The following is a 12,500-nucleotide window of genomic DNA, read 5'->3' as shown; positions in this document are numbered from 1 at the left end:
AAGAAAAAATGTCAGGGTACAACACTTTTTTTTGTTGTTTTTCTTCTTTGTAATTATTTGTTCGGCCCAAAATATTGTGTTTGTTGTCATGATTTGTCACGATCCGAGTTGGCTTTTTTCGAGGCTTACAGGTCTTTAAATAAATACTTTTTGAAATGTCTATGGGAAAAATGCATGGGGAATTATTTCCTGTGTACGCTCTATAGTCTATAAAACGTAGCGTTGTGTGAGCAGACACGAATCTGCCGGTCAGCCGGTGCAAAAACAAATTGACCCCCTCGGCAGTCTGGCCACGCGAGGCTATATAAAACTGGTTTTGAATGTGTGTGTGTGTGTGTGTGTGTGTGTGTGTGTGTGTGTGTGTGTGTGTGTGTGTGTGTGTGTGTGTGTGTGTGTGTGTGTGTGTGTGTGTGTGTGTGTGTGTGTGTGTGTGTGTGTGTGTGTGTGTGTGTGTGTGTGTGTGTGTGTGTGTGTGCGTATACATGCGTGCGCATGCACGTGTGAGAGAGAGAGATTTCATGACCAGCGGAGCTAGGATAATTATAATAGAAAAAGCATACTTTTTATTCTTCCCCGAGGGAAATTACTGTTGCTCATATAAGGAAAACAAATATTACGGACAATAAGTAATACATTTATTATTTATAAAAATACATAAAAGTATAGTTGCACGGCAAATTACGTGTATATATGGCATCCTGCTGAAATATCTTGCAGTGTGTGAGCCAATCAGTGTCGCCGATCAGTCATATCGTCTGGAAACAACGACGACTTAAGACAGCTGGTTTGAAGAAATAGAGTGTGGTGTGAACTGTATGGTATGACTATCTGACCACTTTGAAAGCTGTGCAGTCATAGCCTGGCTAATAAGCCAGACTCAAATCACACTGTCGTGTGGTATTTGAGTCTGGAGATGCTGTGTATGGATCTTGTGTCCCGGGGGGGCGGGTTCAAACATTTTCTCTTTGACGCAATTGGTTAGAGGTACTGTCAGTCAAAGGTCTCAAGCATTGAATGTCACTGTACCAAAGCCCGCCCATGTTGCATACCGTGTTCCGATTGGCCACACCAGTTCTCTGGTGTAGGAAATGGGCGTACAATTGAGCCTCTCCAGACCGTAATCCGCCAGCAGGAAAAAATGTTTTGCCAACGGCTGATTCGGTCTGGCTTATTAGCCAGGCTAGTGCAGTCAGTGTGTAGAACACAAAGTAAACAGACCTTGTTTTAAATTAATTTAGCAAGAAAATGAAAGAAGAATGAAACATGTCAATTAAAGTCTACCGAGCAATCTTCGTTCCTACTCTCACCTATGGTCATGAAGTGTTCCTACTCTCACCTATGGTCATGAAGTGTTCCTACTCTCACCTATGGTCATGAAGTGTTCCTACTCTCACCTATGGTCATGAAGTGTTCCTACTCTCACCTATGGTCATGAAGTGTTCCTACTCTCACCTATGGTCATGAAGTGTTCCTACTCTCACCTATGGTCATGAAGTGTTCCTACTCTCACCTATGGTCATGAAGTGTTCCTACTCTCACCTATGGTCATGAAGTGTTCCTACTCTCACCTATGGTCATGAAGTGTTCCTACTCTCACCTATGGTCATGAAGTGTTCCTACTCTCACCTATGGTCATGAAGTGTGGGTCATGACGGAAAGAAGAAGGTCGCGAATACAAGCGGCCGAAATGAGTTTTCTTCGACGGGTGGCTGGCATCTCCCTTAGAGATAGGGTGAGAAGTTCAGTCACACGAGAGAGACTCGGAGTAGAGTCACTGCTTCTTCGCTTGGAAAGAAGCCAGCTTAGGTGGTTCGGGCATCTGGTTAGGATGCCTCTCGGACGTCTCCCTAGGGAGGTCCTCGAGGCACGTCCCACTGGGAGGAGACCCCGGGGCAGACCAAGGCGCAGTTGGAGGAATCGTCTGGTCTTGGAACGCCTCGGAATCTCCCAGGAAGAAGTCACTAATGTTGCTCTGAAGAGGGAAGTCTGGAGCTCTCTGGTGGAGCTGTTGCCCCCGCGACCCGACTACGGATAAGCGGTTGAAGATGGATGGAAGAAAATTAAACTAATCTTCCTTTTTGTCAGTTCATTTTCATTAGGGGCTTCACTGATGCCATGCTGCAATGTTCCCAAACAAGTCTGCATCATCTGGGTTCAAAGCTCCCTGCAGGCCGGCCAGGCGGCCAGCCATGGCCCCAGTGTTCTTATTTAGTCACCCTAGTAATACGATGGCTGTGACAGCTGTCCACGCATTGCATTTCAGTGCGGCGCGTTGCCTTGGAGAGGGTTAGCGCCGGAGCCCGAGGCATCTGGGGAGAACAGAAGAACTTCATCTATCACACACACACACACACACACACACACACACACACACACACACACACACACACACATGCTGGCTCCTCCAGACCCAGTAAATCACCAACAGGTCATTCATTCATAAGTAAGGCTTGCACTGGGTAATATGCTGGAGGGGATGGATCAGCCATCTTTCGCCATCTTTCACCCTGCTCTTAATGACACATGCACATGCACGTGCACTCACACGCGCACGCACACGCACACACACACACACACACACACACACACACACACACACAGTGCATACTGTATGCGAGTTAAATCAACTGCATGACTCATGGTAAATGGACTGCATTAATATAGCACTTTTATCCAAATGGCTTTACAACGTGCTTCACATTCACCCATTCACTCACCGATGGCGGAGGAAACCATGCAAGGCACCAACCCGCTCATCTGGAGCAGTCGGGGGTTTCAGTGTCTTGCTCAAGGACACGAGGAGGAGCCGGGAATCGAACCTGGACCCTTTCGGATTTCCAAGATGGCCGCTCTAACTCCTGAGCCACTGCCGCACTAGCCTCGGAAACCCAGACGTTATTATTTCCAGGGAGAAAAAAAAAGTCTGGGGCCGAGTCCACTTCAATTTGGCATAGAGTAGCGCAAACGTTGCTACTCTCTGCTGATTACTGATCGTCTGCACCTTTGTTAAATTGACACACACACGCACACACGTACACACACACTCCTCCAAAACCAAAACCATATAATTCATTGTTATCTAAACTCCAAAATGATTCACTTTTATGCACATTTCTGATGTTTGTACCATAGATGGGCATGACCAACATCATAATAGAACAACAGACATGCTAAATTATACTTCTTGTAGCCATACCGGGAAAGTCCACAATACCTGCCTCTCTGAAACAGGGTACATCTTAAACTACTGAATTAAACATCATAGAATCATGAGTGATACGTCTTTTTATGGGTTCATGAGGATGTAGAAACCATTTAGACATTATACTTTGAAGAGTCAGGAACTCTCAAACTCAAGGTTGTACCCCAGCACACAACGCAACTCAGGAAAACATGTAATAAACTCAAGGTTGTACCCCAGCACACAACGCAACTCAGGAAAACATGGAATAAACGAGTAAATGAGGACCATACAACTAGACTTAACTTAGAGATAGAGCGCGCGCACACACACACACACACACACACACACACCTTATTCTTTCGGTCATGACCCACACTTCATGACCATAGGTGAGAGTAGGAACGAAGATTGCGCGGTAGACAGAGAGCTTTGCCTTCTGGCTCAACTCTCTTTTGGTCACAACAGATGTAGATGGGCAGGCTGGGCAGGCAGCCATGCCTCTTTGACAGCATTAGCCCCTGCTTTGCCTTTGCCATGATTCATGCCTATAAGAAATTAAGAAAGCACTCGATCTCACTGCCTTGCACACACCGCCCCTCTCAATTAAAAAGTCAAGGTTTGACAGGGCAGCAGATTACAGAGGCCCTAACTTATAATGTGGAATGCAAGGAAACTGTCATGTCTACAATTCTACATTCATGTGTGTGACCTCAGTCATGATCAAAAAGAAAATGCTGCGAGCAAGCGAGCGAGAGGAAAATTGAGCGAAATGAAAGTGATGATCATAGAATTCTCCACTCTGTTTCTTCCCATTCATTATAATGTATTTCTGGTGTTGGAAATTCTCCACACTTTATATAATGTTTTCCACTACTTTTACGATGCTTCATACCTTTCCTGTAAACTCTACCACATTCCTGTTTCCTATACAGTGATCACCTTCACTTTTTTATTCTCTCTCCATTCTGTACCCTAATTTGTATTACCAGCCCTGTGTAATGTCAGAGCACAATGTCTTTACAACCACCATTTATACCTCTCTCTCTCTGTCCACTTCTCTTCTTCTTGACATCCTTGTTCTCTCTGTCTCTTTTACACTATTCCTCTCCTCTCCTCTCCTCTCCTCTCCTCTCCTCTCCTCTTCCTCTTCCTCTCAGCATTGGTTGACCGAGCTGGAGATCTTTGCCATGATCTTTGCGGCAGCAGTGCACGACTACGAGCACACGGGGACCACAAACAACTTCCACATTCAGACGAGGTAATGGATCATAACATAAAAAATGCAGGTAATGGATAATACAATAAGAAATGCATGCCACAGACCAGCCTAATCAATGTGTTCATGCAGTTGTTCTGGGGGCAGCCAGCCAGCCAGCCACATTCACTTCCAGATAGCCTGCAGTGCATTCATAACAGCGGGTGGGGGGGGGGTGTTATAAATTAACTTCAAACTCGGCTCCTTCAAAACAAAACTAATGGATTCATCTTGTTGATTACTGGACCTTGAGTGAAGCTATGGGTCCTATAGCTCTGGTCCATAGCCTTCTACTGCTTCTACCATTCTGCCCTGCAGTATAAGGCTGTGGTTCTGCCCTGCAGTATAAGGCTGTGGTTCTGCCCTGCAGTATAAGGCTGTGGTTCTGCCCTGCAGTATAAGGCTGTGGTTCTGCCCTGCAGTATAAGGCTGTGATTCTGCCCTGCAGTATAAGGCTGTGGGACTTTCAAAATCAGACCAGCCTCTCCCCTTTAGCGTATTTTAAAAGAATGTTTTTGCTACTCGCCAAAACAAAGGCGGGTTGTGTCATTAGAAAGCCTACTTTCCTTAGTGGACGCACTCTGAGCCCCCCACCACACGTATAAACGGTACTTTTTGGCCAGAAAGGGATTTCTTTTCACCGGAGGAATAATATTCTCTATGAGGCAGTTATCTGGGCAATATCGGTAGAGGGCGCATTGGAGTAACTAAAAGTATTTTTTTTCCCGGTGGAAACAAAATACTACTACTACTCGTGGTTAGATTGACCACTACTCGTGGTTAGATTGACCACTACACGTGGTTAGATTGACCACTACACGTGGTTAGATTGACCACTACTCGTGGTTAGATTGACCACTACTCATGGTTAGATTGACCACTACACGTGGTTAGATTGACCACTACACGTGGTTAGATTGACCACTACTCGTGGTTAGATTGACCACTACTCGTGGTTAGATTGACCACTACACGTGGCCAACCACTGTCCTTGATAAGAACACGTGGCACTAGTCGAATCTTTTGCGAGAACAAAGTAACAGGTGAGGCTACCATACAGGTGTATACATGCAAAGGTAAATTAACTGGTATTTTCATGGTGAGGGTGGTCTTATCAAATTAATTTCTTAGTAGTTGATTTGAGACTTTAAAAGGCTTTGATCTTTCCCATCCTTTTCTCTCAACAGGTCAGACACGGCTATTTTGTACAACGACCGCGCGGTGCTGGAGAGCCACCACGTCAGCGCCGCCTACCGTCTACTGCAGGACGATGACGAGATGAACATTCTCTGCAACCTCTCCAAGGATGACTGGAGGTGAGAGAGACAGACACACACACACACACACACACACACACACAGAGAGAGAGAGAGAGAGACAGAGAGAAAGAGAGAGAGACACACACACACACACACACACACACACACACACACACACACACACACACACACACACACACACACACACACACACACACACACACAGGAAGACAGACAGAGAGAGATGGTTGACAATAGGGTGACAGCCAGATAGGGAGAATGAAAGAGAGGCAGAGCTCGAGAAAGAGAAGGGAGAGAGAGATGACAATGAAATAACCGATTTGAGTATGATTGAAGGGAGCGAGATAAACGGTGGCAGAGAAGTAAACAGATAGGGAGAAATGTACAGATAAGCTACGTATATAGAGATTAGAGAGAGAGTGAATGACGGCAGAGGGAGATAAAAGCCCAGCTACACATCTAACTAGATGAGTACCGTATAGGCTCCATTGAAAACCGTTTTAAACTCATCGCCTGTTGGCACAAAGTAATCATCGTGCTCAGTCTGGGGCTGGTAAACAGAATCAAGTTCAGAGAATTGGAATTTGCGCCTCCGTAGTGTCTCTCTCTCTCTCTCTCTCTCTCTCTCACGCCGCCGTCATGGTCTGATAACTTTGCAAGGAGTGGAACTGTTTAAAAGTGTGATGATACATGAAAGGAGACAGCTGCTCTCCAACCTATCAAGTCTGAGTCTGACTCACTATACTTTACTTAGCAATCCATGGAACACATCATCAATCATAAATAACGTGCCTTTTTCCAGTGGTGGAAGGTAACTAAGTACATTTACTTACAGTACTGTACTTCAGTGCAGTTTTGATGTATTTGTATTTGCTTGAGTATTTCCAATATCCAATACTTTTACTTCTAGTCCACTACATCTCAGATCCAAATATGAGAGTGCATTTTCCGGCAATGGCGTCAGCCGCGCGGAACACCCGCGGCAGGCGACAGTGTTTCTCGGCGGCATCAGTCCAAACCCTTTACCCTAACCCTAACCGCAAGCACGACGCAATGCATGTCGGACCAACACACTGCCACGGAAGCGAGCGGCAGTCGAGTGTCATAATCCTCCCAGTTTCCCCGGCAGATGCTGCCCCTTCTCCCGGCAGTGCCGCGGCTGTTAACCGGCAGCGACCGGCAGTTTACCGGCAGTGCCGAACAGACCGAGATGGAGCGGCAATGGAGTGACATAATCCACCGGCAGATGCCGGCCCTCCTCCACGGCAGTGTTGCGTCTCATTGCCGTTGCCGGAGAATGCACTCGCTGCTACTGCCAAATATTGTACTTTTACTTACATTTATTTGACAGATTTAGTTACTAGTTACTTTGTAGATTTGGATTATTATTACAAACCATACATTACCCACTTCAGCCCTACTGTATATTACATTTTGGCCATTTGAAAATAGCCGATCTACAAGCTCACAATTGCATCGCGATGCGACGCAATTGTGAGCTTGTAGAACGGCTATTTTCAAAAGATTTGTAATACATTTGAAAACTTGAAATGAGATATTCTGCATAAAGAGTACTTTCTACTTTTGGTACTTTAAGTACATTTTGATACCAATAGTTGTACTTTTACTCATTTTGAATTCCAGACTCTTTACACTCTATTTCTATATTGATACTTTTACTCAAGTACAAAATGTGAGCTTTTCCCCTGTGTGTGTCTCCCCCAGAGAGCTGCGTGCGTTGGTGGTGGAGATGGTGCTGGCCACAGACATGTCCTGAACCCAGCATCAATCATAACGTCTCCTTTCCCCTGTGTGTGTCTCCCCCAGAGAGCTGCGTGCGTTGGTGGTGGAGATGGTGCTGGCCACAGACATGTCCTGAACCCAGCATCAATCATAACGTCTCCTTTCCCCTGTGTGTGTCTCCCCCAGAGAGCTGCGTGCGTTGGTGGTGGAGATGGTGCTGGCCACAGACATGTCCTGCCACTTCCAGCAGGTGAAAGCCATGAAGAACTACCTGCAGCAGCCAGAGGGGTCAGTGTGCATAGAGTTATATATAATCTAGAGGGCAGACGATGGTCACCCCCCTTCCCCTCACCGCTATTCATTTCAATGGAAGTTGCTCGGTGGACCTTTGAAGTTGACCCGGAAGACTGACGAAGTCTTCCGATTCAGATTCAGATACCTTTATTTGCGTATGTATACTATACACACATTAGGGCATTAACACGTTGATTTTTCCTAGTCGACTTGTCAGCAGTGGTGGAAAAAGTACAAACATATTTTACTTAAGTAAAAGTACAGTTATTCTACTTGAAAGTTACTTAAGTAAAAGTAACCAATTCGAAAATTACTTAAGTAAAAGTATAAAAGTAGCTCACATTAAATGTACTTAAGTATCAAAAGTACGTTTTAAAATGTACTTAAGTATAAAAGTAAAAGTACGAGTACAAAGTACAAATATATTTCACAGTCAAATACATATTCATTTAGGGGTCCTTGAATGGAGAGAGCCATTGCAAAACAGACATCATATTAAGCCCTTCACTAAGCCCCACCCACTCCACTCTGCGAGGGCATTGGGCAAGCTGTCCTGTCACATAGATGCATGTTAAAGATGGAGTGCCGCGATTTTTTTCCACCCTAAAACATGATCATCAGGTCTTATTGTTATATAAGGAGGTATAATTTTTACAAAAAAGTGTACAGTATTTGTTAAAATGTTTTATGTGGGCACGCCCACCAGTTCATTAAGTATCCCTGGTTTGCCTGGTGGGTGGTGATGGATGGTGATCCACCTGAACTTAAGCCGCACCCACAGTTGTAGTTGTATGATAAAAGGGGAGGTGTTAGGGGAGGGGCTGATAGTGTGATGTCACTATATTACTGATAATTTCATTGGCCCGTTTGACTGTCAAGGGTTCAGCCTCCAGGAAGAAACCCTAAATACAAAGTGAATATATCATTGCACATAACGACTCCAGGGTGTCTAATGAAGTACTGTCACCTCATAGACTCATGAAAAACTGGAAAAATACAAAAATCTTTAAATGATTTCTCCATATAATTAATCGATCAAGAGCCAGAGCTTGAAAATGTCTTCTAAATCTAGTCAACAAAGCCTGCAGTATATAGGCTATGCAATGTGGATGACATTATTTCAATAAAGTAGAAATACGAGGGAGAAAGTTGAAACGGCTATCAACTTTAACGACCGTCATGTTCGACAGAAGTTTTGATGCAATATACGGTAAGACTACAGTGATTAGTATTGCCATCACCTGGGTGGGTGAGTTGTGTTGTACCGGTATGTGTTCACAACACCATCACCTGGGTGGGTGAGTTGTGTTGTACCGGTATGTGTTCACAACACCATCACCTGGGTGGGTGAGTTCTGTTGTACCGGTATGTGTTCACAACACCATCACCTGGGTGGGTGAGTTGTGTTGTACCGGTATGTGTTCACAACACCATCACCTGGGTGGGTGAGTTGTGTTGTACCGGTATGTGTTCACAACACAGCCATGCAAAATAACAGCTATGATGACGAGCTGTCGAGCTGATGAAAACAGAGCCGATGCAGAAGCAGCACAGGCGTGCACACACAGAGTCACACACACACACACACACACACACACACACACACACACACACACACACACACACACAGTTTATTCACCGCACCAGAGAGAGAGAGAGAGACGGGCGCTTCTGTCCAGCTTTTCACCACACCACAATGCTTCTCTGTGTGAATGTGAACGAATGAGTGAGGGTGAGGCGATGGCTTTATAAACGTTATGCTGAAAATGTGGGGATTGTGAAATGACTGAAATCAAGCGAGCCCCGCATATTTCGCATGTTGTGCGCGCACTGCGCGGAAATATGCGATTAAGATTTTAATTTGTAACGAAAGGTGTCCAATTTTAATGTATAGCAGATTAAAAGTACGATTTTTTTCCTTGTAAATGTTGTAAACGAACTACAGAAAAAGAAAAATACTCAATAAAAGTACAAATTCTCAAAACTTGTACTTAAGTACAGTAACAAAGTAATTGTGCTTCGTTACTTTACACCACTGCTTGTCAGACATTAAAGTCGAAGTTGAGTCGATGCGTTAGGGTGCGTGCGCACGTTCAAATACGGAGCATGTCAAACGGAGCACTGTGCACACAGTGGCCTCTCCGAGAAAAGACATAGCTAGGCTTCACAAAGTGTATGTATCTATGGCAAAGCGCTGATGATCAAAACATAAAAATGTAATAGTAAACACTAAACAGTGCAGGCATACATGCGCACTGGCACAGAGACCAGAAAGAGAAGACAACAGGACAGGGGGTATAATTGGCACACAGCGCAGCACAGCGGCCCGGCCAGACAGCCATAAGAACACAATACAACATAAAATATAACATTAACACTTGTGGCAGTACAGCAGCCCGACCTTCAGAACACAATAGAAGACATAGGTCTATATTAACATTATAGCAGCCAGCAGCAGTTAGCACATCATCAGAATACAATCTGCTGTTACCTTCCACGTTCACGACGTGAACATGTATTCCTTCTCCTCCTCCTCCTCTGACAACAATTCGATAACGTCCTCATTTCAGATGGCTGTATCTCAGAACTGACATTGAGGGGGTAGATTTGGCCCAGACAAGCGTTTTCAACGGCCTGTAGCAGGCGCTGTGATACTTGCGGTCCACTTTATCCACCACCGACCGAGAGAACAAGCACCAGTGATGTCAACACACACGGAATGGTTTCATAGTAAGATGCGATTACGGATATTTGGTTATTCAAAGTAAGTGTTACGCGCGATAAAACCCTGGCAGTACGCTATCGATGGATGAATTAATGCCGGCGGTAATTGGGTTTTAAGGGCGTGTTCTGAAATAGCGCACTGAGCGTACTGTGCAATGCAAATTGCACAGTAGTAGTATACACTTCCTAGTGTATACTTATTATTGAAAATAAGGACGGCAGTTTGAAAGTGGTTATAATGATGCTACAGTTATGACTCTGAAAACTTCTGAACTGAAGTGTATGGGGATTTCCTTTTTGCTGAGTGAACCATCAATCTCAATATGTGAATATGACATGAAAATGATGAATTGTACATGCTGACATAATTGCAGGGAAGCTGGCATGACTATTTATTCACCTTCAACGTGCTGCCATTTTGTTCTGCCATTTTGTTCAGCCTGACAGTGCATCACCAGCTGTCCTCCCACTTTCCTCCCAGAGCAATACATTTGAGCTAAAAGCAATGCTCTATACTTTGCCATACAAGAGTGTCACACAAAAGTTGTGAAAATAGCAGATAATAACAAATTTCCTTCGGGATCAATAAAGTATCTATCTATCTATCTATCTATCTATCTATCTATCTATCTATCTATCTATCTATCTATCTATCTATCTATCTATCTATCTATCTATCTATCTATCTATCTATCTATCTATCTACAAACTCACAATGCATGGCTATGTCACTCGTGTTCCTGTAGATCGGTTATTACAAAAGACCATTGATGATGATAGTTAAATAGAATAGTTTAAATCAGAAGCTAAATTGGCCCTTGGGTGTTTTGATATTTTGTAATATGGCCCCCTTTGAAAAAGGTTTGGACACTCCTGATCTACACGCTTGAAGATAGAACAAATTTGGAAACACGTAGAGTACAACATACTGTAGAGAGTATATACGTTTTACTTTGCAACTGTAGGTATATTTTTCTTACTTCATGTACTATTATTCATTCAAGTAAAGGTTTGAACACAGGCCTTTTTCAGAGTAACATAGTATATATTGCAGTATTGCTATTTATACCTCTGTCTGAGTACTTATTCTAAGGGCCGATTCATACTCCTATTTTAGAGCCGAATAAAAGTCGGTTCGGCGATGTAGAGCCTACAATGTGACGTCATTTTAGGTTCGGGGGGGCGGGTACCGTCCTAAAGTCGGCTCTTCGGTGCTACTGAAAATGTCTGACGAGCCAAAATCATTTCGGCACTACAGCGCCGAAACAGCGGTAAAATAGGAGTATGAATCGGCCCTATCACTGGCCATATCATCTTACACTGTAGAGTAGACTGCTGAGTACAATGTAATCACGCACGCACGCACGCACGCACGCACGCACGCACGCACGCACGCACGCACGCACGCACACATATAAACAACAAACTAATGAATGCAGAGTCAGCAGCATAATGACGCTGGCTATACCGAATGCATAGTGAGTCAGTTGGCTTGGGTTGCGCTTGAAGGGTGTAAATCTGTCACAAATGGAAATTTGGGGCGAAATTAGAGCCACACGATCTCACCTCTGTTTGACCTCCTGCATGTCGTGGGAGCTGGTGTGTGCAGTGACTGCAGTCACTGTGTTTGCGCTTACAGTATGTTTGAGTGTTCATTCGTGTGCGCACATAACAAATGCTTGGTGTACAGCAAACGTGCTTTGTTTGCAGAACAACAGAGGACATACAAATGACAGAAACATTGTTTTGAAGCATAGTGTGTATTGAACTCTAGCACGCACGCACGCACGCACACACGCACTTACACACACCCACTGGGTTCGCTTGGATTTTACTTTGTATTCATGTCCATTGTTGTACCGTCCGTGAGGCACCTTATAGCACTTTGTGAACACACCCAATTCAAAGTGAATGCATGTCTGCACCAATTCATCTGAGCAGCGCACTGAATAACATTATGGAGCACTTCATCATTTGGATGTCGTGTTGATTTGATTCCTCCTTCCTCTCTCTCTCTCTC

The 12,500-nt window shown here is 44.4% G+C and overlaps 1 protein-coding gene across 3 annotated transcripts in view; it reads left to right on the top strand.

Annotated features, from left to right (window-relative positions):
- pde1cb (phosphodiesterase 1C, calmodulin-dependent b) overlaps window positions 1-12,500 on the top strand; it is a gene marked incomplete at its 5' end in the record, with an annotated part of 193,135 nt that overhangs the window by 161,062 nt on the left and 19,573 nt on the right. For all 3 annotated transcript variants that reach the window (XM_079505394.1, XM_079505393.1, XM_079505395.1), the window contains 3 exons: window positions 4,342-4,442; window positions 5,627-5,755; window positions 7,649-7,750. In XM_079505394.1, coding sequence (XP_079361520.1) covers window positions 4,342-4,442; window positions 5,627-5,755; window positions 7,649-7,750 — 332 coding nt within the window. The remainder of the gene's footprint in view (window positions 1-4,341; window positions 4,443-5,626; window positions 5,756-7,648; window positions 7,751-12,500) is intronic.

This window comes from Electrona antarctica, assembly GCF_951216825.1.
Source record: "Electrona antarctica genome assembly, chromosome: 1".
NCBI lineage: Eukaryota > Metazoa > Chordata > Actinopteri > Myctophiformes > Myctophidae > Electrona > Electrona antarctica.
This window is presented reverse-complemented; position numbering and strand designations above follow the sequence as displayed.